Source organism: Lontra canadensis, unplaced genomic scaffold, assembly GCF_010015895.1.
Source record: "Lontra canadensis isolate GAN:19392208 unplaced genomic scaffold, GSC_riverotter_1.0 scaffold104, whole genome shotgun sequence".
Classification (NCBI taxonomy): domain Eukaryota; kingdom Metazoa; phylum Chordata; class Mammalia; order Carnivora; family Mustelidae; genus Lontra; species Lontra canadensis.
In genome coordinates, this window is record NW_022631098.1 from 4,826,708 (window position 1) to 4,853,350 (window position 26,643).

The 26,643-nt window shown below is 45.7% G+C and overlaps 1 protein-coding gene across 1 annotated transcript in view; it reads left to right on the forward strand.

Annotated features, from left to right (window-relative positions):
• The window catches only part of LOC116855563, a 33,344-nt gene extending 9,533 nt beyond the window's left edge, over positions 1 to 23,811 (forward strand). Inside the window, 18 exon segments of the mRNA XM_032838399.1 lie at positions 344 to 574; positions 873 to 1,208; positions 1,529 to 1,909; positions 2,788 to 2,958; positions 3,360 to 3,517; positions 4,846 to 4,986; positions 5,245 to 5,362; positions 5,574 to 5,758; positions 5,951 to 6,074; positions 6,204 to 6,398; positions 7,107 to 7,229; positions 9,187 to 9,338; positions 17,468 to 17,554; positions 19,132 to 19,278; positions 19,689 to 19,886; positions 22,654 to 22,773; positions 23,439 to 23,480; positions 23,482 to 23,811. Of these exon segments, the coding sequence (XP_032694290.1) occupies positions 344 to 574; positions 873 to 1,208; positions 1,529 to 1,909; positions 2,788 to 2,958; positions 3,360 to 3,517; positions 4,846 to 4,986; positions 5,245 to 5,362; positions 5,574 to 5,758; positions 5,951 to 6,074; positions 6,204 to 6,398; positions 7,107 to 7,229; positions 9,187 to 9,338; positions 17,468 to 17,554; positions 19,132 to 19,278; positions 19,689 to 19,886; positions 22,654 to 22,773; positions 23,439 to 23,480; positions 23,482 to 23,505 (2,933 nt within the window). The 3' untranslated portion in view covers positions 23,506 to 23,811.
• Positions 23,812 to 26,643: the final 2,832 nt, after the last annotated feature.

Genomic DNA, 26,643 nt, shown 5'->3' on the forward strand with positions numbered 1-26,643 from the left:
CCTGGAAATGAAGAGTGGGAGAAGGATCCCCTCGGGTTCTCTGTGGGAATTCTGAGTACGCGGAGTCCCCAGCCCCATCAGGTGACTGATAGGCTGTCACCACTTTTTCCCAAAGTCTTTCCAGTCCCTGCCAGCCTGCAGTATCGTGATATCACAATGTCATGTCTTGCAGGGGGATCAAGCCCTGCGCTCAGCAAAAGACAAGATGCTCTGCCCTCAGGGAGCACTTGCTACTGGGGTTGGGCTGGGGTTCTTCCCAGCTCCTTCCAGGCACCAGCCCAGGGAGCCCCTAACCTGGCCCGTCCACCTCACATGCAGAGCTGAGCCGTCATTTGCTTTCCAGCAGCCTCAGCAGACCCTCGGCGGGGCACCCCGGACATCAGCGTGAATCCCGTCACCAAGCTGATGGTCCCCGGCCCCAACTGTGCAATGCTTCCAGCCAGTGGCCATGCAGGATCTGTACCCCCTGGCTACTTCATCCACCCCGACACTGGGAAGGTGCTGCCTGAGGCTGGAAATCTGGGGTACGATCTGCAGGGAGCTACCCTGGTGCCCACCACTGACTTCAGTTCCGGTGAGACCCTGACCACGAAGGAGCTCCCGCCCTGCCCAGATCTGCTGGGATCCTCTGGGAGGATCTCCCCGGGAGCACAAGGCAGGGAGCAGGGCTCTGTCCTTGCGCTGTGGGGTATGATGATGAGCAGAGCAGCGAACACCTTCTCCCCCTCCTCACTTTAACATTCTTGCTGCAGAGGGTGAGGCCGGGGAGAGCCGCTGGGTACAAGAAGGCTCTGTGGGGCCAGGTGGGAGGCTGACGGACCAACAGTGCTAACACTCCCTGTCCCCCTGTCTCCTTGTCTGTCCCCGTCCAGGCGGCATCCGAACGTCAGAAGCTGCCGTCCTCCCCTATGTGCCCTACCCAACCTGCCCCACCACAGGCTCCCCTCCCGCAGCCCACCTGCCCATCCTGCAGCCCAGACGGACGTCACAGCTGGGGGCGCTCATGACAGACCCCACAACCGGCATCGAGGTGCCCGTGCTGGCTGTGACTCTTCATCCTCAAACCAGGCAGTGGCTCACTCTTGGGGGCACATACTGCAATCCTCTCACCAAGACCTTGGCCCCCCTCGAGTTGGGGGGCCCCATGGAGGACCCAGTCACAGGAAGCATCTCGCCAATCCTGGGAGTCGGGTTGGATGAAAACACAGGTATCCACCGTCCCCAGTGCTGGGCTCCCCCACCCTCCTCTCTGCCCAGCCTGGCTTTTCCATCCCCCCTGGTCCCTTACACCCCCCATATTTTGGTCCAGGCTGCAAATCACCCCAAAGCCACCTTTCCACTCTTTATCCCCACTCTGCTTTTACCCCACCTGCGTCCTCGGTCCTGGCTTCCCTGTCCCCTCCCCCTCACTTCCGGTCCCCCACCCCTGTGCTCACCCGGTCTCAGGCCCTCGTCCTCCTTTATGTGTCGTCTCCCTGCGTCTCTGTTCAGCCCCTCCCTACCTCACCCTCTTGGGTTCCGCTGCCAGGTCAGGTGCTTGCCCTGGGGGGGCTGCGAGACGCCTCGGGGAGCCTTATGCTGCCTGGTGACTGCTTCGAGGAGCCTCTGAGCGGGAAGACGGTCCGGCTGCAGGGAGCTTCTCGGCGGGAGGGCCAGACAGTGCCCCACATGGGAGGATCACAGGCCCTGCTGGACGCCAACGTGTTGGTGGCCCAGAGACGAGTGGTTGCCATGCTCCAGAGCTACCGGGAGAGGCCGGGGTCGAGGACACAGGGGCTTCTGGAGGCTGCCGTCAAGGACATGAGACAGGCACTGCGCTTGAGTCTGCACCATGCCCTGCAGCAGGCTCGGAGACTGGAGCGGCAGCTGGGGACAGCAGAGGCCATCATGGCCAGCGGCGGGAGGATAGGTACCTACTGACTGAGATCTGGGCTCTTGGGCCCCTGGCATCCTAAGCCCTGAATGACCTGGTGCCTCTGTACCCTCAGCTCATAAGCTCAGGGACAAGACTGCAGCCCCACTGGTCACACACACACACAACACGGAACAGAGGGAAGAGAGGAGGAGTGTGGTGGCTTCATGCCCGACCCCGTGAATGCTCGGCTTGAACTCTGTTCTCTTGCCAATCCTGCTGGGTCTTACACGTCACGATCGTGAAGTATATGTTCTCCTGTTATTTCAGAGCGTCCCCAACATCGTAACGTGTTATGAAACCCATTTTACACCTCCACTAATACAAGGACGGGCGAGGAGAGGAAGTAGGAGGGGCACCTTCCTGGAGCTTACCTCAGTCATTCTCTCTAGAAGCTTCTGCCCATAACGTGACAAAAAAGAACCAGGGTTTGGGGTCAGAACTGATTCGAGTTTGAAGCCCTGTCCCACTATTTAATGACTCTTAGACATTGGGCAAGTTACTAGACTTCAGTCTGTTTTAACATCTTTAAAATGAGGATAAAAACAGTATATACTTTAGGTTCCATTGTAGGGCCAAAGAAAATGTAATTTGTAAGGAGTTCCCAAGCTCAGACTTTTGGTACATGGTGGGTGCTCAAGAATATTTGATACTTTTCTTTTTACCTTTTTAGTTTGGCCTAGAAATTGTTCTCAGCCTCCCAGAGGTCCCAAGGCCACTCAGTACCTTCCTCCTGAATTCAAAAGGCCAAGCGAGGCCCCAGAGGAAACAAATGCAGTCTTTGCAGGGAAGCCTCTCGGGTCAGGGATCAGCCCTTTGAGCCTGGCACTTAGCCTTCAACCACCCTTCTCTCTGCTAACTCCCCCTTGTATTAGGGATGATGTGCTATCCTGGGACAGAGCTGTGGGTCCCGGTCCTATATGGGATGGAGATCCCAGACCCTGAGGAGTCAGGGCTCATGGTGCCCATCCTAGGCATGGAGACTGATGGGAATTCAGGTGATGCCACACCCCTGGCAGGTTCAATGGAAGATGCTGATGGTAAAGGTAGGAGGGAACTGGGGGCCTGTGAAAGCCCCAGGGGGATCAGGGATGTGACTTAGCCCTGGGTGAGAAAGCCCTGGAAAGTGCTTTCCAGGAGGGGTATCCCCAGTCCATTTACTCATGAGCCATAGGATGGGATCCTTCTGACACCTCCACTAGGGCTGCTGAGATTCCAGAATCCGAGGACCACAGGTCACTTATCCCCCATTGAGAAAAGTGGGTCCTTTCAAAAACCAGCACTTCAGAACCTCACCCTCAGGGTCAGTGGCCTCTGAGAAGCCCTCCAATCCAGCTCAGAACCCCTCGAAGAGCAAAAGGGGATCTCAGGGGTCCTTTGGCTCCCTTCCTACCATGACATCTTTCCATGACCACCCCTTCCTTCTTTCTCTCTTGCTTTCCCACAGGTCTTATCCCAATCTCGATTGGGGCTCAGGCCATAGACCCCTTCACCGGGGAACCTGGTCCTGTCATTGGTGCTCAGACAGACCCTTCTACAGGACTGGTGGTGCCCATCGTCCAAGGGCTGGAGGCCTTGCCTCGGGGAGTGAGAGACCCTGGTCTGGTTTGTAGAAGCCATTCATTCTGTTTCTTTTCCCAATTCATCCAGCAGCTGTGCACTGAGTACCCTCTAGGTTCTGTGCACTGAGTACCCTCTAGGTTCTGGGCACTGTGTTAGGTGTTGAGATGCAGAAGAACTAGACGGGGCTCCTGTCGGCCATGGATTCCAACCGGGATCATGGTTTATAAGGGTGTTAAGGGAGCACAGGGGAGGGACGTCCAAATCACATGCAGGAGAGCTCAAGGAAGGCTTCCCTAAAGAGGTAACACCTGGGCTGAGTCAGAAGACGCCTCGGGGGGCCAGCAAGCCCAAAGGGAGCGTGAGACCACGGCGTTCTGGGAGGGTGAAGGGTGGCCAGCAAGGAAGGCAGGAAACCAGTCACGAACAGCTTCGGGTACCTGGCTGAGGCCTGAAATGTGGCTTACCATGAAAGCCATGGGGAGCCAATGAAGGATTCTAAGTAGACATGTGATATGATCAGATACGAATATTTTAAAGACTCTTAAATTTGGAAAACTTGGCACAATACAAAAAGAAAATAAATTACTTATAATCCTACATGTTTTAACGTATGTAAATGAAGAAGCACAAGGTCCCTCCTTCCCATCGCTCTCACCCATCTGCCGTCAGCAGCCCCCTATCCAGACACCACTCACCTCGCCCCAGTCTCCCACCAAATGCAGCCACTATTAACAGGTTGGCACATCTCCTTCCGGACATTTTTGTGTGTGTGCATGTGAATATGTCGTCAGCATTCTAGAAAGTTCTCTCTGGCAGCCGTGCAGAGGATGGATGGGAGCAGGGCCAGCCTGGAGAAGGAAGGCCTGTCAGAAGGTTATTGCAATAATTCAGCCCTTGGCAGGTCTCCATGGAAATGGAAATGACTTCGGGTCCTCGCATACATTCTCGGCCTGGTTCATTTCAGGAACAAAGATGGATGTGTTGTAAGAGATTCTCGTTAGGAGCCAAGACACTTTAATTCTAGCCCTGACTCACAGTTTCACAGAGGCGTCTGTCTGAAGGGGTGAGATGAGGGGACGAGAACAGCTTCCCGCTGCCGCACGCCCCCCTGCCCTGGCCTCCCAAGAGGAAGGTGGGGGCAGGGGGCCAGGTGGCTCCACAGAGGCCAGGCTTTAGAGGGAGGGAGAAGGGGGCTGCGGCCGGGAGGCTGGGGTACGGTTATTACGATCAAGCCAACAGTCTCACCAGCGTAGTCCCGGATGCCCAAGGGTGAGGGAGGCCCCTGTCTAGAGGAGAGGCCCTAGGGACCTTTGATGAGTCCCCAGGCTGTGAGAGAAGTGTAGGAGCCGCAAACCAGCCGGACGTTGCAGCTGGACACCCTGGAGAAGGAGCTGAGAGCCCGGGGGCAGTACTGGCGGCGCCAGGAGCAGGAAGAGCTGCGTCTAGCCGAACGCCTGGGGCAGCTGAGTGTCGAGCTGCTCTCTGCTCCAGGCAAAGACGCCCAGCGGCAGGTGAGGCCCAGAGGCCGCACCTCACCGCGCCCCCCACTCCCCCCATCCCCCGCCAGGCCGCACAGGCGTCTCTTGTAAGTGCAGACCCTTTGTCTCCCCCGCTGACTGCAGAAGTGGGACCTGTCTCAGGGCAGACACCTGGCTCCAGGCCCTAGACTCTGGTCATCCCAGAGTGTCTCAGGGTGGAGGAGGAAGGATTGCCCTGAGGCGGCCCAGCCCATGGCTCCTGGCTTCCTTTGTGTTTCCCGTCCTGTGCAGCTGGGGGCTGCTGAGGAGGCCCGGGCAGCGCTGGAGGCCAGGCGCCTGCAGGAGACTGAAAGGCGAGCCAGGGCTCTGAGCACCCAGCGCGGGCCGGAGCGGGGCCTGCTCTCTCAAGGTGGGGCCCAGATCCCCAGAGCAGAAATCTCCCGGGAGTGGGGACGCCTCCCACAGCTGCCTGGTGGGGAGTCCGTCCATCCCTCTGAACGCTCCCCAGCCAGGCTCGCCCGCCCCACCGGGCTCCGTCCCCAATTAACCGTGTCTTTTTTTCTTCTCCCTCTCCCCCAAGGTGGCTGCTCTCACATGGCCCTTTTCTCTGCCCCTTGCAGCAGACAGAGAGGAGTGGGAGCAGGAGGCGCAGATGATGCTAGGCGCACAGAACGCCCTGCGGACTTTAGCACGGACAGCAGAGAAGCTCAGGCAGGCGGCCGGCCGGCTGCGGGGCCAGGAGCAGGAGACGCGGCTGCAGCAGCATCGGAGTCCGAGCCCGCACGTCTGGAACCGTCCCTGGAAGGTGAGGCATGGAGGCTGATAAGCAGACACACGCGGGAGGAGCACGTGCTCCCGTGTTGTCAGTGTGGTTCTTCAGGGCAGCGTGACAATCAGGAATACATGGGCCCAAGGGGCAGCGGATAGGCTGGGAGGGGAGCAGGAGGAGAGACAGAAGCTCCCTTTTCATGTGGACCTTTCACTTCCTGTGCTCTAGGTGGCTGAGCATCTCTCTGAGGAGTGTCAGGAGGTGGTAAGGCACAGACAGAACTTTCTGGATAGGGCCCTCGGCCTCCTGCAGTACCAGCGGGAGCTGAGCTGCCTCCACCTCTTTCACACCCAGCTACGGCCTTGGACGTGGCCACAGAGATCTGCATGTCCAGTTTAGTGGGAGCTTCGGAGGGAAGCTCCCAAAGCAGCCATGTGGGAGAGGTGGGAGCCACACGTGGAACCGAGTTCTATTTTGTCCTAGATCGTTGCCTCAGGCTCCCCTGCATGTTTGGAGAATTACCCTGGAGACAGATTCTATGGAATGATCACCCCTTCTCTCAGGGACCCGGCTGCTGCTTGCCCGCTCCTGATCCCCTTCCTGAAGAGCGTCACTGCAGTGCTAGAGGAAGCTCAAGGCCGCGGCCCAGGCCTGGAGGATCAGGGGCCAGCAACAGGTAAGGCTGGTCACCAGCCCGGCATTCTCTGCTGCCGCCAACGCTGATCATGTTTGATAAGTTCTAAGACTATGATCAGGGCTCCCAGCTCTATAGAATGTGGCCATGGAAGCTTCTTCAGGTAGAACATAGAGAAACTCATCACACTCATTTTCTATTGCTATGTGACAAACTACCTGAAAATTCTGAGGCTTAAACCAACAAACTGATTATCTCCGTTTGTGCAGGTCAGGAATGTGGTGCCACTTGGGGGAGCGAGGTGCCTGTGGCTCAGGGTCTCCTACAGGCTCCACCGAGGTGTTGGGCTAAGGCTGCTGTCACTTCAAGGTTTGCCTGGGGAATCAAAGTCCTGTCCTGTGGTTGTCGGCCAGAGACCTCAGTTCTTGCTGACTGTGGACTTCACGGAGGAGCTCACAACATGGCAGCCGGCTTCCTTCAGAGCAAGCGAGAAGGGACGAAGAAAAATGGAAGCAACAGTCTTGTTGTATCCTGATCTCATTACCTGTACCATATGCTGTTCATTAGAAATTAGTTACTAGATGCAACCCACTCTCAAGGAGAGGGGATGATACAGGGCGTGGATACACATCAGAGGACCCTGGGGCTGTCTTACCAGCCACCTGTGACATCTGACACTACCTCTGGCTCTTCTTACTTTAGCCACAGCCCTGGGCCCTTACTCCAACAACTATCTTCTTCTCTGCTCAGATGCAGATAAAGCTGACATCATGTGGACCTCACCACTCCTTTCTACCCTGAAGAAAGTAGACATCTGGTCCCAAGCCCGCAAGGAGGAAGCTGAGCTACAGGGACAGATGCATCACCAGCTAGGTAACCTCCTTTCCCTGCAGCCCCTTTTGGAGCTATCATGGCGCACTGAAGGCATTTGATGGTGTGACCTCTGGGCACTGGGAATGTCAGAAGCCAGATCTACCAGTCATTCCTTTCTGCCCACCCCCAACCTAAGATTCCCAAGGGCCCTTTCCATTAAGGAATAAGAAATAGGAATCAAAGTCTCACTGCAAAAATAACTTGGCCAATTTCAAAGGGGAAGTCCTAAAGACCTCTGTCTTCCCACTGAACTTGTGGTGAGTTCCCAGGAGGAACCCAGATCGCTGTGTTTCAGAGAAGCAAGGGAAGGCCCTGAGGGGGAGTGAGACCACGCTTCTACTGTGAAGGTGGGACAGCTGAATTTGAACCCCAATTTTGCCTCTCAGCTGGCAAAGCCTCAAATATTTACTTTCTGACCCTTTACAGACAAAGTTTTGCTGACCCCAGAACTTAACCAATCATAGTATTAATTGGGTGTCCCTTTGGGGGAAACTAGGAAGAGTATGGGCAGAAAGTGGGTTCTCACCACCACTTCAACCTCCATTGTCTTACAACAGTATTGACTTTATAATGTTGAAAATAATTTTGGGGCACCTGGGTGGGTTAGTCGGTTAAGCATCTGCCTTTGGCTCATGTCATGATCCGGTGGTCCTGGGATCAAGCCCCACATCAGGTTCCCTGCTCCACAGGGAGTCTGTTTCTCCCTCTCCCTCTGTCCCTCCCCCTGCTTGTGCACACGTGCTCTCTCTCAAATAAATAAATAAAAATCTTTAAAACAGAAAAAGAAAGCAATTTTATATACACTGCCATGTTTATGCCTGGTCACCCAAACTCTAACTCTGTAAGATTGCAAAAGATTATTCACTTTTTTTTTTTTTTAAGATTTTATTTGTTTATTTGACGGAGAGAGAGAGATCACAAGTAGGCAGAGAGGCAGGCAGAGAGAGAGAGGGAAGTAGGCTCCCCGCAGAACAGAGAGCCCAATGCGGGGCTCGATCCCAAGACCCCAAGATCACGGCCCGAGCTGAAGGCAGAGGCCCAATCCACCGAGCCACCCAGGCGCCCCTCACTTACTTTTTTATAGGTGAGAGAGCTGATGCTCAAAGAAGTTTAGTATCTTTCCTGGGGTGTCCCAGGACCTGGACCAGAACCCAGGTCTCTGGCTGCAAGTTCAGCATTGTTTCCCACACCATGCTACCCAAGCTTTTCTCATTGTCTTCTCAAGAATAAAAAGACAACACAGTATGTTTAAAGACCTAAGGCCCATTAGAGAGAATTCTCTGAGGAAGGAAGATTGTGATGTTAATCCAGCTAATGTTTACTGAGTGCTTACCCTGGGGCAGACACAGTTCTGAGGACATTACATTTAGTGCTCCGAACAATCCTATGAAATAGTAAAAGAAAATTGTTGCCATCTTTTCCAGATCCTTGGGTTTTTTTGTTGTTGTTGTTTTGTTTTGTTTTGTTTTGTTTTTGGTTCAGGCACTTTTGTTCCTATTTACTGAGTTGCTTTTTCATGAAAATGGATGGGAGGATCTGAGGCACAGTGCATATAGATAGCATGGATGCATGGGTGGATGGCTGGGTGGATGGGTGGGTGGGTGGATGGCTGGGTGGATGGGTGGGTGGGTGGATGGATGGGTGGATGGAGATGGGTGGATGGTTGGGTGGACGGATGGATGGGTGGGTAGATGGGTGGGTGGTTGGGTGGGTGGACAGATGGATGGGTGAGTGGGTGGATGGATGAATGGGTGAGTGGGTGGATGGAGATGGGTGGATGGGTGGGTGGATGGATGTGTGGATGGTTATTTGGATGGGTGGGTGGATGAATGGATGATCGAAGCAATTACACCTTTTCTAAGTTGAATAGTGGTGTTGTTCTTGTTGCTTTTATTAAGAATCGTTACTGGACAGAAAAGTCAGTGAAATCGTTGCTGTTTTCTCTTGATTTCTATAGCCCCCCAAAGCTCTTTGCAGGATGTCCCAAAACGTCAGATAATGCAGAAGGAAGAGCTTATCACTGTGCAACCCACAGACCTTTCTGCCAGGGAGTTTGTGGTTTACCAGTATGGCCTCTCTGTCCTGCACTTCCTCATCCCCCAGCTGCATGTAAGTCTGGGTTCTGGCCTCTCTGTGGAGCAGTCGTCTTGCAGTCAAGAAGGTTAAGGTGACCAGGAAGGAGGCTTTCAGGTGGTGATATGTGTTGGGATTAAGCAGCTGGAATTGGGAATTTACTAGTCTCTCTTATAAAGGGACTGACAGAAGTCACTTTACCAGGGGCACTTGGGTGGCTCAGTGGGTTAAGCCGCTGCCTTCGGCTCAGGTCATGATCTCAGAGTCCTGGGATCGAGCCCCGCATCGGGCTCTCTGCTCAGCAGGGAGCCTGCTTCCCCCGCTTTCTCTGCCTGCCTCTCTGCCTACTTGTGATCTCTCTCTCTCTGTCAGATAAATAAATAAAATCTTTTAAAAAAGTCACTTTACCAATCTACAGTCTAATCTCTCAACTGACAGTAAGTAGAATCAATTTAGTACTTTATCCATGCCATAAAATGTTCTAAACAACTTGCATGAATTAATTCATTTAATCTTCACAAAAACCCTATGCCATAGATACTATTATTTTTCTCATTTTTTATTCAAGTATAATTAACACAGCATTCTATTAGTTTCAGGTGTATAATCTGATTCAACAATTCTATACATTACTCAGTGCTCATCATGACAAGTGTACTGTCAGTCCCCTTCACCTGTTTCTCCCTCTCTCCTTCCCTCTGACAATTGTGAGTTTGTTCTTTGTTTTGTTTGTCTCTCCTTTGTTCATTTGTTTTGTTTCTTAAATTCCACATATGAGTGAAATCATGGTATTTGTCCTTCTTTCCCTGAGTTATTTCACTTAGCCTAATACCCTCTAGGTCCTTTCATGTTATCACAGATGGCAAGATTTCATTCTTCTTTTTATGACTGATTAATATTCCATTGTGTATATCTATGTATATATGTATGCCATGTCTCTTTCATCCAGTCGTCTGTCTCTCCCTCTGACTTCTCCCCTCTCACGCTCTCTCTCTTTCTCATTCTCTCTCTCTCTCAAGTAAATAAATAATCTTTAAAAAAAAATACTATTGGTATTCTCAAAGGTATTACACTAAATTTGTATATTGCTTTGGGAAATACGAACATTTTAACAATATTGGTTCTTCCAGTCCATGAGCATGGAATATCCTTCCGTTTGTCATCTTCAATTTCATTCATCAGTGTAATGAAGAGTTTACTTATTTATTTTTCAGGGTGAGAGAGAGAGAGAGCACAAGCAGTGGGAGTGGCAGGCTGAGGGAGAAGCAGGCTCCTGGATGAGCAGGGAGTCCAATGTGGGACTCAATCCCAGGATCCTGGAATCATGACCCGAGCCAAAGCTAGATGCTTAACCAACTGAGCCACCCAGGCATCCTTTCCTTCATCAGTGTTTTATAGTTTTCAGAGTACAGGTCTTTCACCTCCACGGTTAAATTTATTCCTGGGCTTTTTACTATTTTTGGTGCAATTGTAAATGGGACTGTTTTCTTAATTTCTCTTTCTGCTACTTCATTATTCGTTATAGAAATGCAACACTGTATATTAACTTTGCATCCTGTGACTTTACTGAATTCATATATCAGTTCTAATAGTTTTTTGGTGGAGTCTTTAGGGTTTTCCATATATAGCATCATGTCACCTATAAATAGTGAAAGTTTTACAAAATTCTTCTTTACCAATTGGGATTATACATCTTTTTCTTTTCTGATTGCTGTGGCTAGTGTTTCCAGTGCTATGTTGAATAAAAGCGGTGAGAGTGGACATCCGTGTCTAATTCCCTATCTTAAAGGAAAAGCTCCCAGTTTTAACACCATATAATGGTGTTAGCTGTGGGTTTTTCATGTATGGTCTCTACCTACTTTGTTGAAGATTTTTATCATGAATGGATGTTGTATTTTGCCAAATGCTTTTTCTGCATCTATTGAGATGATGATATGGTTTTATTCTTTCTCTTGTTAATATGAGGTATCATGTTGGTTGATTTGTGAATATTGAATGACACTTGCACCCCTGGAATAAATCCCACTTGATCATGGTGAGTGATTTTTTAAAATATATTGTTGGATTCAGTTTGCTAATATTTTGTTGAGGATTTTTGCATCTATGTTCATCAGAGATATTGGCATAGAGTTAAATGGGGGGGTGGTTGTAGTGTCTTTATCTGGTATAGGAATCAGGATAATGCTGACCTCATAGAATGAATGTGGAAGCTTTCCTTCCTCTTCTGTCTTTTGGGGTAGCTTGAGAATAGGTATTAACGGTTCTTTAAATGTTTGTTAGAATTCACCTGGGAAGCCATCTGGTCCTGGATTTTTGTTTTTGGGGAGATTTGTTTTTTGTTTTTTTTTTTCAATTACTGATTCAATTTTATTGCTAGTAATTTGTCTGTCAAAATTTTCTAATCTTCCTATTTGCAGTTTTAGAAGGTTATATGTTCCTAGGAATTTACCCATTTCTTTTAGGTCATCCAATTTGTGGGCATATAATTTTTCATAATATTCTCTTATAATGTTTTGTATTTCTATGGTGTTAGTTGTTAGTTCTTCTCATTTATTTCTGATTTTATTTATTTGAGTCCTCTCCCTCTCTCTCTCTGTCTTTATGAGTGTGGCTGAAGGTTTATCAATTTTGAAAATTTTCTAATTTGTTCTAATTTTAAGTCCTTATTTTATTTACTTCTACTCTAATATTTATTATTTCTTTGCTTTTACTGGCTTTGGGCTTTGTATATTCTTCTTTTTCAGGCTCCTTTTGTTGTAAGGTTAGGTGGTTTATTTGAGATTCTTCTTGCTTCTTGGATTAGGCCTATATTGCTGTGATTCTCCATCTTACAACCGCTATTGCAGCATCCCAAAGATTTGGGACTATTGGGTTTTCATTTTCATTTGTCTCCATATGTATTTTTTTATTTCTTCTTTGATGTGTTGGTTGACCCATTTATTGCTTAATAACATGTTATTTAACCTTCATGTATTTGTGTTCTTTCTGGATTTTTTCTTGAGATTGATTTCTAGTTTCATACCCTTGTAGTTAGAAAATATTCATGACATGATTTCTGTCTTTTTTAATTTGTTGAGACTTGTTTTGTGTCTTAACATGTGATCTGTTCTGGAGAATGTTTCATTTGCATATGAAAAGAATGGGTACTCTGTTTTTGGATAAAATGTTCTGAATGTATCTGTTCGATCTATCTGGTCCAATGTGTCATTCAAAGCCACCGTTTCCTTGTTGATATTTTGGCTAGATGATCTACTCATTGATGTAAGTGGGGTGGTAAAGTCCCTACTATTATTGATTTCTTCCTTTATGTCTGTAAATTGTTGCTTTATATATGTGAGTCCTCCCATGTTGGGTGCATAAATATTTACAATTTTTACATCTCCTTGTTGAATTGTTCCTTCTATCATTAGGTAGTATTCTTCGTCTCTTGTTAGTTTTTGTTTTAAAGTCTATTTTGCCCATTATTGATACTTCAGTTTTCTTTTCACTTCCATTTGCATGAAAAATGTTTTTCCATACCTTCACTTTCAATCTGTGTCTTTAGGTCAAAGTGAATCTCTCATAGGCAGCATATAGCTGGGTCTTGCTTTTTGATCCATTCAGTCAGCCCATGTCTTGACTGGTGCAGTTAGTCCATTTATATTCAAAGTAATTATTGTGGGCGTACAAGTAGATGCATTCCCTTGCTAGGACCTCTAAACAAAGTGAATATTGATAAGTACATACTTTTGCCATTTTGTTATGTGTTTTCATGATTGTTTTGTAGTTCTCCATTCCTTTCTTCTTTTACTCTCTTCCCTTTGGTTTGATGGTTTTCCTTAGTGATATGCTTGGATTTCTTTCTCTTTGTTTTTGGCCTGTTATAGGTTTTTGATCTGTGGTTACCATTAGGTTGATATATAATGTCCTATCTATATAGCAATCTATGTTAAGTTGATGGTCACTTAAGAGTGAACCCATTCAAAAAGCACTAAAATTGGGGTGCTGGGGTGGCTCCATCAGTTAAGCATCTGCCTTCGGCTCAGGTCATGATCCCAGGGTCCTCGGATCCAGCTGCATCAGGCTCCCTGCTCAGTGGGACCCTGCTTCTCTCTTTCCCTTTGCCTGCTGATCTACTTACTTGTGATCTCTCTCTTTCTTTCTCTGTGTCAAATATATAAATAAAATCCTTAAAATTTTAAAATAAAAGCACTAAAATTTTAATCCCCTCCCCAACATTTTATTTATATTATGCCATATTTTACATCCTTTTATTTTGTGAATTCCTTGACTGGTTTTTATAGATATAATTGATTTTAGTCCCTTTGTGATTTAACTTTTGTACCTGGTTTATAAATGATTAATCTACTTTTATTATGTTTCTATTTACCTATGAATTTTTTTCCTTTCCTAATTCTATTACACCTAAATACAGCCTTTTCTTTACACTTAAAGAATTACCTTTAATGTTTCCCATAAGGCTGGTTTAGTGGTGATGAACTCCTTTTACTTTTTTCTGGGAAACTCTTTATCTCTCCTTCTATTCTGAATTATAGCCTTGCTGGATAAAGTATTCTTGGTTGCAGTTTTTTCTTTCCTTTCAGCACTTTGAATATATCATGCCACCGTGTTCTGGCCTGCAAAGTTGTGCTGAAAAATAAGTTGATAGCTTTATGAGGTTTCCCTTGTGTGTAACTATTTTCTTTTCTCTTGCTGCTTTTAAAATTCTCTTTATCACTACTTCCTACCACTTCAATTATTATATGTTTTGGTGTGAACCTCCCTGGATTGATTTTGTTGGGGCTTTCTGTACCTCCTGGATCTGGACATCTGTTTCCTTCCCCAGATTAGGGAAGTTTTCAGCTGTTATTTCTTCTAATAAGTTTTCTGCTCCCTGCTTTCTCTTTTCCTTCTGGGATCCAGGTAATAGGAATGTTACTACACTTGATAGTGTTGCTGAGTTCCTTTAACCTACTCTCATTTATTATTATTCTTTTTTGTCCTGTTCAACTTGGTTATTTTCCATTATTCTCTCTCTTCAAGCTCACTGCTCTGTTCTCCCGTATCCTCTAATCTGCTGTTAATTCCCTCCAGTGTGTTTTTAATTTTAGCTATTGAGCTCTTCATCTCTGATTAGTTCTTTTTTTATATTTTCTATCTCTTTGTTGAAGATCTTGCTGAGATCATCCCCTTCTTTCTCAAGACCAGTAAGTATCTTTATGATCATTACTTTGAATTCTTTATCAGGGATATTGCTTATCTTCATTTCACTGAGCTCTTTGCTGTGATTTTGTCCTGTTCTTTCATTTAGGACATATTCCTCTGTCTCCTCATTTTGTCCAACCCTTTGTTTCTATGTATTAAGAAAGTCAGCTAAGTCTCTATCATAATACCACCAGCATTTTTCACAGAGCTAGAACAAGCAATCCTAAAATTTGTATGGAACCAAAAAAGCCAAAGCAACCTTAAAAAAGAAAAGCAAAGCTGGAGATATCACAATTCCAGAATTCAAGTTGTATTACAAAGCTTAGTGATCAAGACGGGATGGTACCGGCATAAAAAAAGATGCATAGATCAATAGAACAGAAAAGAAAACTGAGAAATTAACCCACAACTATATGGCCAATTAACCTTTGACAAACCAGGAAAGAATATCCAGTGAAAAAAGGACAGTCTCTTCAACAAATGGTGTTGGAAAAACTGGGCAGCATCATGCAAAAGAATGAAGCTGGACCACTTTCTTACACCATTCACAGACACAAATTCAAAATGAATGAAAGACCTAAATGTGAGACAGGAAACCATCAAAATCCTAGAAGAGAACACAGGCAGTAACCTCTCTGACATCAGCCATAGCAGCATCTTACTAGATATGTCTTCAGCAGCAAGGGGAACAAAAGCAAAAATAAACTATGGGACTTCATCAAAATAAAAAGCTTCTGCACAGTGAAGGCACCATCAACAAAGCTAAAAGGCAACCTATGGAATAGGAGAAATTATTTGCAAATGACATATCTGGTAAAGGTTTAGTATCTAAAATATATATAGAACTTATTTAAAACTCAATACCGAAAAAACAAACAACCCAGTTAAAAATGGGCAGAAGACATGAACAGTCATTTCTCCAAAGATAACATCCAGATGGTCAACAGATACATGAAAAGATGCTCAACATCACTCATCAAATGAAATGCAAATCAAAATCACAATGAGATATGGTCTCATGCCTGAAAGAATGGTTAATATTAACAACACAGGAAACAACAGGTGTTGGGAGGATGTGGAGAAAGGGGAACACTTGCGTAGTGTTGGAGGGAACACAAACTAGAGCAGCCATTCCAGAAAACAGTATGGAGGGTCCTTAAAAAGTTAAAAATAGAACTAACCTAGGATCCAGCAATTGCACCACTAGGTATTTACCCAAAGTATGCAAATATACTAATTTGAAGAGATACAAACACACCAGTGTTTATAGCAGCACTATCAACAATAGCCAAAATATGGAAAGAGCCCATCTGTCCATCAACTGATGAATCAATACATATATAGATATGTGTGTATACATATACGCACACACACCATATACATACACACACACATACACACACACACACACACACACACACACAATGGAATATTACTAAGCCATGAAAAAGGATGAAATCTTGCCATTTGCTATGACATGATAGAGCTAGAGAGTACTATGCTGAGCAAAATAAGTCAGAGAAAGACAAATACAATAAGATTTCACTCACATATAGAACTTAAGAAACAAAACAAATGAACATGGCGGGGAAAGAGAGGCAAACCACGAAAAAGAGTCTTAACTATGGAGAACAAACTGATGATTACTGGAGGGGAGATGGGCAGGGGATGGGTGAAATAGGTGATGGGCATTAAGGAGGGCACTTATGATGGGCACCGGGTGTTGTATGTAAATGATGAATCACTAAATTTTACACCTGAAACTAATATTACACTGTACACTAACTAACTGGAATTTAAATAAACACTTGGGGAGAAAAAAGAAATTATATCTTAAAATATTACTGGGAAAAAAAGAAAAAGTAGCAGCCATATGAAGAAGAGGCCCAGTAGGGCCCTGCAGTACATTGTCCCTGTTCACCAGACCAGATGTGCCAGCGGTGTCTCCTATGTATGTTATGTGTACCCTACTCTTGTGTGGAGACATGTTGCCTTCAGTCCGGTCAGCTGTAATGGCCCACGTTGCCTGTTGTGGGCAGGGTTTAGTCCCTACACTGTTAAGGGGCCAGTCTAGGGCCCCCTCGGGCTCGTAGTTGTATCGGACCGGATGCGTGCCCTCAGCTCATTCGCTAGGGCTGCAGTCACATTGAACTGCAGTTGCTTTCCCAGTATTGTCCCCTGAGAGTCTTTCGTTTGTTGGTAGGGCCTCTAGACAGACAAGATGTCTGCCCCCAGTCCCTCTGTTGGGGTTACAGTGACCCTGAACGACAGAGCTTTGTCTTTATATTGCCCCTTGTGAGTTTTTTGTTGGTAGGCGGGATCCGCAGTCAGATCAGACGTTTGCTCCCTGCCCATTGCTGGGGCTGCCATCAAACTGGTACATGTGGTTATTTCCTCCTCTTGCTAGGGGTTTGTTCCCAACCATGTCTCCAGCTCTCCTACCCTTTTCTGTGTGGCCTCCTCTCTGCGATTAACTGGGAGGAGTCTGTTCTATCAGTCTTCAGGTCATTTTGTGGGTTAGTTACACTGATGTGGCTGTTACCTAAGTGTATCAATGGGGCGAGATGAGCTTAATCTCTGAAAGATCCTCTGCCATCTTTCCAGGATCCTCTATCTATTTTTTTTTTTCTCATTTTAAAAGTGAGGTGAGAAAACACAAAATGATTGAGTTAACTTACCTGGATTCTACAACCGAAAGGGTAGCGCGGGATGAGGACCCGGCCATCATGTGCGAGAGCCCCCTGCGTGACTGCCACGCTCTATTTAGAAATATAATAAATTAATTCTTATAATTAGCATAAATATTAAACACATAAGTATTCTGTGCTTTCCTCTTCTTACCCTATTAAATTTTAAGTTGATATTCTAATGCATTTGCTTCCCATTAATTTGGTTGGTGTTCTATAGCTGAGCCACACAAAAACTGTTGAGCAAGACGATGGGTTTCAGTTTGGCTTTTATTTGTTTCTTATTCTTTTCAGGCTCCTGAAATCACCCTGCAGATTGCCTCTCATCTTCCAGCGATGGATGCCTCAGAGAATGCCTTCCAAGGCTCCTTCTTCTATCAGGTGCTGCAAATTCGGTCCCAGAGGAGGGTTTGTAAAATTCTAGGGTCTAAAAATAAGCAAAAACACCAAATTTTATAAAACATTTTTCTCTCTCAAGTCCTGACATTCTTTATCCCCCTCGGTAATAAGTCATTTAGTAAGACATAATAAATGTCACCATGTAAAAGCTTTCTCCAATTAGTGAAATGAAATGTCCTGGCCCAGAGAATCATGATGGCTTTGTGCCCGTTAATGAATCTCTGTCATCAGAGTCGATGGTTCCAGACTGGTGTTTCCCATAAAAGAGTCTTGGTCCCAGCGTCAGCAAATCCTGCACCGTCAGCATGTTTCTGCAGAAAGGGATTGGAATTGTTCCTGTTCTTGCAATTCCTCGAATAGGTAGGATTGGCAGGGCCTTGATGGCAGCCCAAGGCCGGTAGACACAGACCTTAAACTGTGTGAACAGTTCATTGGTAAATCGTGATTTGAGAGGAGCACGGCTAACCAATGCTGGAGGGCTAGGATACAGTTCACACTTGACGAGTTGGTTATTAGGGGATTTCATCACACCAAAAATTACTCATATTTTGTACCCTCCAGGCATCCTTTCACTTGATCCTCAAAGCAATCTATGAAGTAGGCAAGAATTTACTCCCATTTTACTGACAGGAATACCAACTCAGGATTCATTGAGTACTGTGTGTCAGGCACTTGGCCGTGTACCACGCCTTATGTCATTCACAGCTTACAGCACCCCAACCCTAGGGATGGGTGCTCTAGGAGATGGAGGCCCATTGAGGTCAAGTGACTTTCTCAAGATCACAGCGTCAGCAAGAGTTTAAACTCAAGTTAAGATGTATTTGAACACCAACCTCATTTTTTAACCACTGTCCTGTGTCGCCACCCAGAGTTCATTCCAGGGACAGATCTCAGACGATCTGACTCCAAATTAACTAATATTTTCCATTCCAACCTATTGCCTGAACAAGGGAGTTATTTCAAATCCATTAGACAAGACAGAATATTGGAGAACATGATTCCAATAAAGACATGAAAGACAAGGAAAGTCAGAGAGCCCTATAAGGCACTAATTCTCAAACTGTGGTCCTCGGACCTCATGGGTCAACCACCTGGGAAGATTGGTAAAAATGGAAATACCAAGGACTCTCCTAAACCAGCCCATAGAACTGGACATTCTGGGATGGCCCCCAGGAACAGAATCACTCCCTTGTGATGTTTATCCACAGATACAGTTTGAGAACCACTGCTTAAGGAAAGAGTGATCGGAGGACATCGATTAAAAAAGTTGCATGAGTAACTTCACTCTGAATTTCTAGTAGTTTATTTTCTGTACCACGGGGGTAGCAAAAGCTAGAGAGACAGTGGGGAACATGATTTATTCAGGGAGTTGAACTAAAGCAATAGTTTTTCCCTCTACATCTGAATCTTTCCTTCAGTAAATTTCCATTAGCCCCGGGGAGTCTCTGACTTTATGATTCCAAAATTATTTTAGACCACATAAAACTAGGAAGAGCAAGAGGTAGTGGAAACTTTCCCTGAGGTTGCCATCTCTGTGTTTGGGTACCTCCTCTATCTAGAGCACTGGAAACACACTGTTTGTTGGGAGAGAGTCTCTGGCGTCTGTGGGAAGTTTCATTCTGCTGCTGATCCATTGCTTGGCCCACGTCGCCACCGAGGACTTCCGCCAGGACACAAACCCTGCCTTTCTGAGGTCATTTTACAAGGTATTTATAAAATGCACAGGGCTCTTAGCTTCTTTCCCAGAATAACCAATTCTTTAAGCTGTGCAACATTTCAAACCTCCTTAGGTCCCATTGTTGGCCTCTGGTTCCTACGCCTGGCCAGGAAGAAGGTTTTCCTGATCGAATTTCCTGTGGCAGCATATAACAAAATGCACGCAGCACCCTGTAGGAATTCAGAGAGAAGAGGTCTTCCTAGGAGAATGGCATCCCAGTACTTCCTTGTCGTTGCATAAGGCTCACCAGAATTGAGAATGACTGTCCTAACCCCTGCTAAGGGCAAGGAAAGAGGATCCATACCGAGCCCCATTTTTCTTTCAACTGTAATTCTGAAGCTTTAATAGCAGTTACCTAGAACGGAACTGATGTGGCCCCCTTGCCGTTTCCTTGACCAGGGCCTGCGGGCTTATTTCGGGGAAGCATTCTCTACCACACTGCGAATGTCCGCTGTCTCCTGGGACAGTAAGCTTGACCAAAGCATGAGCGCTGCTCTGTTAGACGAGCAGCCCATCTCTGAAAGAGGAAGAGATCTGCTCTCTACGCTCCTTGAAAGGAAGTGTGAGTCTCACTTGGAGCCAGAGTCATCAGAAGAGGTAACTAATCTTAACTGGTGTAGCATGTGTTGGTTAAAAATTGACGTCCTCACAGATATTCCTGGCCTCCCCAGGAGGTACGCTGCGCTGACACTCAGCCTGCTTCTCAAACTGCATATGACAATATGTTCTTCAATCCTGTATTCTATAAGGCAGACAGTGGGGTCCCAGCTCTCTGAGTTATGGGGATTACAAATGGGGCTCCCTAGTTTTTTAACTCATGCCCCACTAACATATTATCAATATGCAGAATGCCATCTATAAAATTCACGGTGACTCAGTAATTAAATTTAGAAATGCCCTGGTAGCAGCCTGTTTACTGAACTGCAGTGTGTTGTTTCCTGTGCAAGCCTGACAAGAATATTCTTACTATTGTGTTATTTAAAGCGCCTTTATGAGAATACTATCATCCAACTTTTTAACTTTTAAAAGTGTCTGTGATCTTAAAATTGTCATCGTCCATTAAAGATCAATTCATTCCTGAGTTAAAACAAGAACACCTTCTCTCCCATGAGTTATATAAGACTTTATACATTTCAAAGCACTCTTATGTTTATATGGTCTCATTCGTTCCAACCAGGGATCCTGGAGAATAGGGAGGATGCATCTTTTTTTTTGGTAGCGTACATATTTTTTGTCACATTTTGTATTTAAGGAGAAAATAAGCTATCTGCCCCAAATCATGAAGCTATTTGTCGTGGCAGATCTGAGATCAGATTCTAGATCTCCCAAGGAAATGTCCGTAAACACCTGTCTGTGACCACATCTCCGCTAGTTACCGAGTGGGATGTTTATTTCACGGTCGCTGACAGTGATGGCCATGGTGGTCATCCAGACTCCAGAATCAGTCGTACCCCAGCTCCCGTGGGCCCCAGAGGACGCACAGTCCCTTCTCCTCCTCTGACAGCAGCATTGGACACATCCGCTCACTTCTTCCTGCTCGGTTCACTCTTTACTTGGCTCCCAGGATACCAGCGTCCTCTGGTTCCCTCCTACCTGTGTGGCTGTTCCTTCTTAGTTTCCTGTGCTGATCTGCCTTTTCTCCCGGGCCTCTTCGTGTAGGAGGGCCAGGGTTCAGTCTTATACTCGTCTCTTCTCTGGCTATATCTGCTCTCCTTGGGCATCTCGTCCCATCTTCTAGCTTAAACCCTATCCATATGTCAGGGACCCTCAAATTTTTATCTCCAGCCCCACCCAGCCCTCTAACTGAACCCATGTCCTCACGTGCTTACCAGCCACCTCCACTCGTAGGTGTAAGAAGCATCACAAACTCAACACACCCCAAACCCATCTGTCCAAACCTCCTCTGCTCGAAACCTTTCCCATCTCAATGGATGGCAACTGTACTCTTCTGGTCTTTTAAGCCAAAGTCATCTTTGAAGCCTGTTGCAAACACCCCATAACCAGCCCATCAGGAAACCCTGTTGCTCTCCTTTCAGAGAAGTTCCATAATACAACCACGTCTCATGGCTGAGGGTGCCAGCAGCCTGGTGCAGGCACACATCGCCTCACCTGGATTCCTGTAACACTTACTAACTGGCCCCCGATTCCGACCTTGCCTCTCCTCAGTCCGTTCTCTGCACGCTGGTCACAGTGATCCTCTTCCAGTGAAAAATTCAAAATCATGCTGTGGCTCCTCATGTCCCTTAGAGTCAAAGCCGAGGAAGCCAAAGCCCCTTGTCTCCCACCCCCTCACCGGCCACTCTTCCCCTAGGTCACTTGCCCCCAACCACCTTTTCCTCCTTGCTGGTCTTCAGACACACTCGGAGCTCTCCCCTCTGCCTGCAATGGCAATGGTTCTCAACCAGGAGCAATTTTCACTCCCACAGGACACGAGGCAATGTCTGCAGACATTTTTGACCGTCCCGCTCCAAGGAGGGGGCTGCTGCTGTTAACCAGTGGTTAGAAGCCAGATGGCACCGCACAGCCTACGATGCCTGGGCGGCCCCCACAATAAAATACTCTCCACCCCAGAATGTCAGTGGTGCTGAGGTTGAGAAACCCTAGTCTAACGAGTTAGAGTATGTCCAGCTCCCTTACCTCCTCCATGTCTTTGTCCAAGTGTCACCTCCTCCCTGAGGCCTGCCCGGACTAGGCCATCTCATTCGCAACCCTCTTTTCTCCTGTTCATCAGCTTTTCCTTACTCTGCGTTACTTTTCTGTCTCCCGTAGGACTTCCTAACCTACTGTGTAACTTACTCACTCACGCTTGTGTGTTACTTTCCCTCCCCTAATAGAACATCAGCTCCACGAGGACAGAGATGTTTGTCTGTTCTGTTTCCTGTGGTGGCCCCCAGGCCAGGCTCATCAGTAGGCTCTCAGTGCATTTACCACATTAATGAACAGGTGTGTGTGGACCCTGACGTTATTATATACTGAAATATTCCAGTCTCCCAGAGGGAACTACAAGGCAGGTCAGAGCAAACATTTATCACATGCTTGCCATGTGCCAGCCGTCCTGCTGAGACTTTTACATGCACCATCTCATTTAATCTTCTCTAGGCACTTATAAGCTAGATGCTACTTTTATTCCTAACTTACAGATGAAAAAACTGACGCTTGGAAGTGTTAAAAGCTTGTGTAAGACAGAGGCAGCTGTGGAGCTGGAATGCTGGTCCTCTGTCAGCCACCATCTGTGGAGAGGTCTTGCTTTGATTTTAAAGACAGAATTCTATGTACTATGCTCAGGTCCAGTCTAGGAAGATCCAGGAGTACTTAAAAGAAATGGGAGCAAAGGTATTAACTGTGTCCTCCATGCTCTCCACAGTATATTAAGAGAAACACGGATCTTCTCTTCACCAATATGGAACATTTTCTAAAATCCCTCCTCACTGCAGAACAACCGATCCCAAGAAAACCAAAAGATCAGCGTGGAGACAAAGAGAAGGTGAGATGCTTTTATGGTCTAGGGCATGAAGACTGTACTGTGCCATACACCTTGAAACATTCACGAGTTTGGAGCCCCGTTGGCAATTGAACATGCCAGCAGGACAAAGACTGGAAATCAATGGTGGCAATGAAAGCTACGTCATCTGTCACTTTAAGAGTTCTTCCTGGAGGGGAGATGGCAGATCTTGAATCTCAGAGTTAGAGAGGAAGAGATCACAGAGTTCACCTCTCTGCCTTCAGGCAGGTAAAGCATTAACCCAAAGAGTAGGAACTGAGACTCCAACAAGCCCCCAGTCACCCAGCTGGGAGAGGGCAAGTAGTAACTAGACCTGGGTCCCTTGCCTTCTCCTTCAGGGTTTCTTTCATTATGATACCTCCTGCTGTTGTATAAAACGTTGTTTGTTTTTTATCATAGCATATAAAATGTTATATCTTTAGGCACGCCTGGCTGACTGTCGGTAGAGCATGTAACTCTTGATCTCAGGGTCGGGAGTTCAAGCCCCACATTGGGCATGTAGCCTACTAAAAAAAAACAATAAAAAAAATATATCTTTAAAAGCCAACAAATAGTTTGGCTCCAAATGACCAACACTAATATTTTGTAAAGTATATGGATAATTAGCAAAGAGAAAAAACCCAAATACCTTCATTTTTCTCATGCAGAGTGGTGACTTTGCATGCCAAGATCAAGATTAACAACTAGCACCCAGGAGAAACAACTGAACACTGACTTCAGCCTGGACCCCAGTCCACTTTATGTAATGTTACCACCCATGTCTGGGCTGGAAACTACCTTTAAAACTTTATTAGAATACAACACAGCTTTTAAAAGCACACATATCATAAATGCACTCCCCATGAATCGTCCAAAATGAACGTTTCCATGTAAGCAACATCAAGAAAGTCAACGTTACCAGCTTCCCAGACGCCCCCCATGTCCCATCCCTCCAGTCGTCAGCCTCCCGAGAATAACCACTGACCTGACTTCAGACATCATGACCTGTTTCTGTGTATTCACAAACTCCACATGAATAGAATCACAAATTTTTAATTACTTTTTTTTTTTTGCTTTTGCTCAGCATCGTTTGTGAGGTGTGCCCATATTGTCGCATGTAGTTGTGATTTGCTGATGGTCTTTGCTATAAAACATTCCATCATGTGGAAATACCCACATGCATTCTTTCACTACTGATGTGCCGGTGGGTATTTTCCAGTTTGGGGTTCTTCCGAGTAACCTTGTGCACCTTTTGGTCACTGTATGTGACTGCACCTGACAGGCATTACCTAGAACTGGAAATTCTGGGTCTTAAGGGCTGGACATTTCCCTCCTTAGCAGATAGTACCAACGGGACTTCCAAAGTGGTTTATGCATATGGACAGCCGCCGGAAGTGGGTTAGCGTTCTCTGGTCACTCTCTGCTTTTATCAGCACTTAGTATGTTCCATCTTTTTTATTTTGTGCACTCTTCTGGGTACATGGTTTAACTTGCACTTTCCTGATGGCCCTGAAACTGGGCACCATCCATACATTTGTACACCGTTTCAGTGTCTTCTCTTGAGAAGTGCCAGTCAAGTGTTTTGCCCATTTTCCACTGGATTCCCTATTTAATTGCTTTGTAGGAATTCTTTATTCTGTAACTATTTTTCCTCATTTGTGGATTGTTTTTTCATGAAAATAACTACATGTAATATTTCTTTTTCTGCTTTATTTTTTGATCTAGAAAGAAAATGGTGATCGTATTTCAGTCTGTATGTTTAAAAGATGTTAAATGTGGAAATATGATACCTAATAAGGTTAATAAGAGAATTTTTAAAATTCTGTAACATTGATGTGCCCATCACATAAATGTATACTCTCACCTCGGGTGTGTATATAACATAACAGGTGTTAATATTTGGCACAGAGGATAACATGCATTCAATGGGACTAAAAAATGATTAGACCACTCATTTTATTAAAACATTCATTATTTAGAGATATTGACTGAACCTCTTTCTAGAAATGTAAATCTGTATACAATGTCCTTCATCAGGCTGATTAACTTATCTGAAATTGTCTGCCACCGAGTCACACAAAGTAGTTGGATGTTTTTGCACAGTATTTGGTGATCTGGAATGAGACTTTAGAGATGTGGCAATAAGACACGGGCCATGGGACTACACAGAATTCACTGTGGAAGCTCTGGTTGGAACACCTCCGACAGATACACAGCCGTCTGAAACAAGTTTGAGTGCTGGTCAGGAGAGACACAACTGCCCCATGAATTCAGTGGAAGCCAAAACATTTTTCTTCAAATACAAACTTCAAATCAGAAGCCGGCTCAAGTGACAAACCCAATGCCAGCAAGTCAGGCTGCTTCTTATATGGATAATTTTCTGTATTATACTCCAAAATGAGTAACAGAAGGGATTTTTCTTTGTTACATAACAATTTTTATTGAGTCTTTCAAGCAAAGCAACAAAGACAGGTGAGGCAAGGAAACTTGACAAACACTACGTGTATGGGTGATGAATGACAAGTAGTTAGCGAATTCTGTATCCCCCTCATATGCAAAAGTTTCAGCTCCAGGCGTATTTGGTCATAATGATGAAGTGTCCATACTCAACTGAGGATTCCACTTGAAATCTAACCAAAATATTGATGCTCAATTACATTAGGAAAGTTAAATTATAACCAAAAACACTGGATGACTGTGAAGATTAAAAGATTTACAATTCAGATTTAACAACAAGCTTTAAACCCAGCCATGAGGAGATCTTCTCAGATTCGGTTCACTACACCTGGCATCTTACACAGGCACTCGGTCCTCATTTCTTTGCTGTTAGAGGTTGATCTTCCCGTTGTCTTAATCACTCAGTTTATTTTTTTAAAGATTTTATTTATTTATTTGACAGAGAGAGAGCACAAGTAGGCAGAGAGACAGGCAGCAAAGCGGGGGGGAAGCAGGCTCCCCACCTAGCAGAGAGCCAGGTGTGGGGCTCAATCACAGGACCCTGAGATCATGACCTGAGCCAAAGGCAGAGGCTTAACCCACTGAGTCATCCAAGCGTCCCTTAATCACTCTGTTTAAGATATTAGCCATCAGGCAAAATAAATACCAAATTTGTCAGCTTTAAAACTGTTTCATTAGTTACTAGTTCAATTAAATTAAATTAAAACTTTCTGCTCCCTTCCTAGCACATGTAGTTGCCCTAAGAATGGACTGTGAGATACCCGTTCTCTTGTCTCTTCCGTGAACTGGGAACTCATAAACGAAAAACACCCCCCAAATCAAAGCAGAGTAACTTCATAAGATCAAAGACTTCTCCAGTGCTTTGAGAAGAAGGTAAATCTTAGTTAGGTACAATGTATGCCGAGTGTGTATCCTCAAGAACTTAAGCTATTCACATAGATTATGAGACGAGTTTCCCAAAGAGCAGAGTGAAATTAATTAAGCCAGACACACAAGACTATTTAGAGTCATTAGATCAAGAATCCACCTCTGAGACAAGTGGCAAAGAAAAAGTCATGCAGAAATGAAACATCTTTCTTCTGTGTCCATCATTCTGAGTGGGGCACCTGCCAAAACATGATCCTATTAGCTTCCTGGCTGACTTCTTGAGCCTTCCTCCTGACCCCATTATTAATATACTAACAGCTGCAGGCTTTGGTAATGGCAATGCCACAGAATACAAGGCAGAGATCATGATCTCTTTTCTGTTGCATTTTGTGCTGTTACAGCTGTTTCTGTTTAAAAGTATTCAGATTCTAGTTTTCCCCCAGGATTTAACTTGTGTGCACACGCTATACATGCACAGCCCATGGGCCAGAAAAAGAATAAGAAAACTTCAGTAGACATAGAAACCATATTTCACCAACAATTCACAAA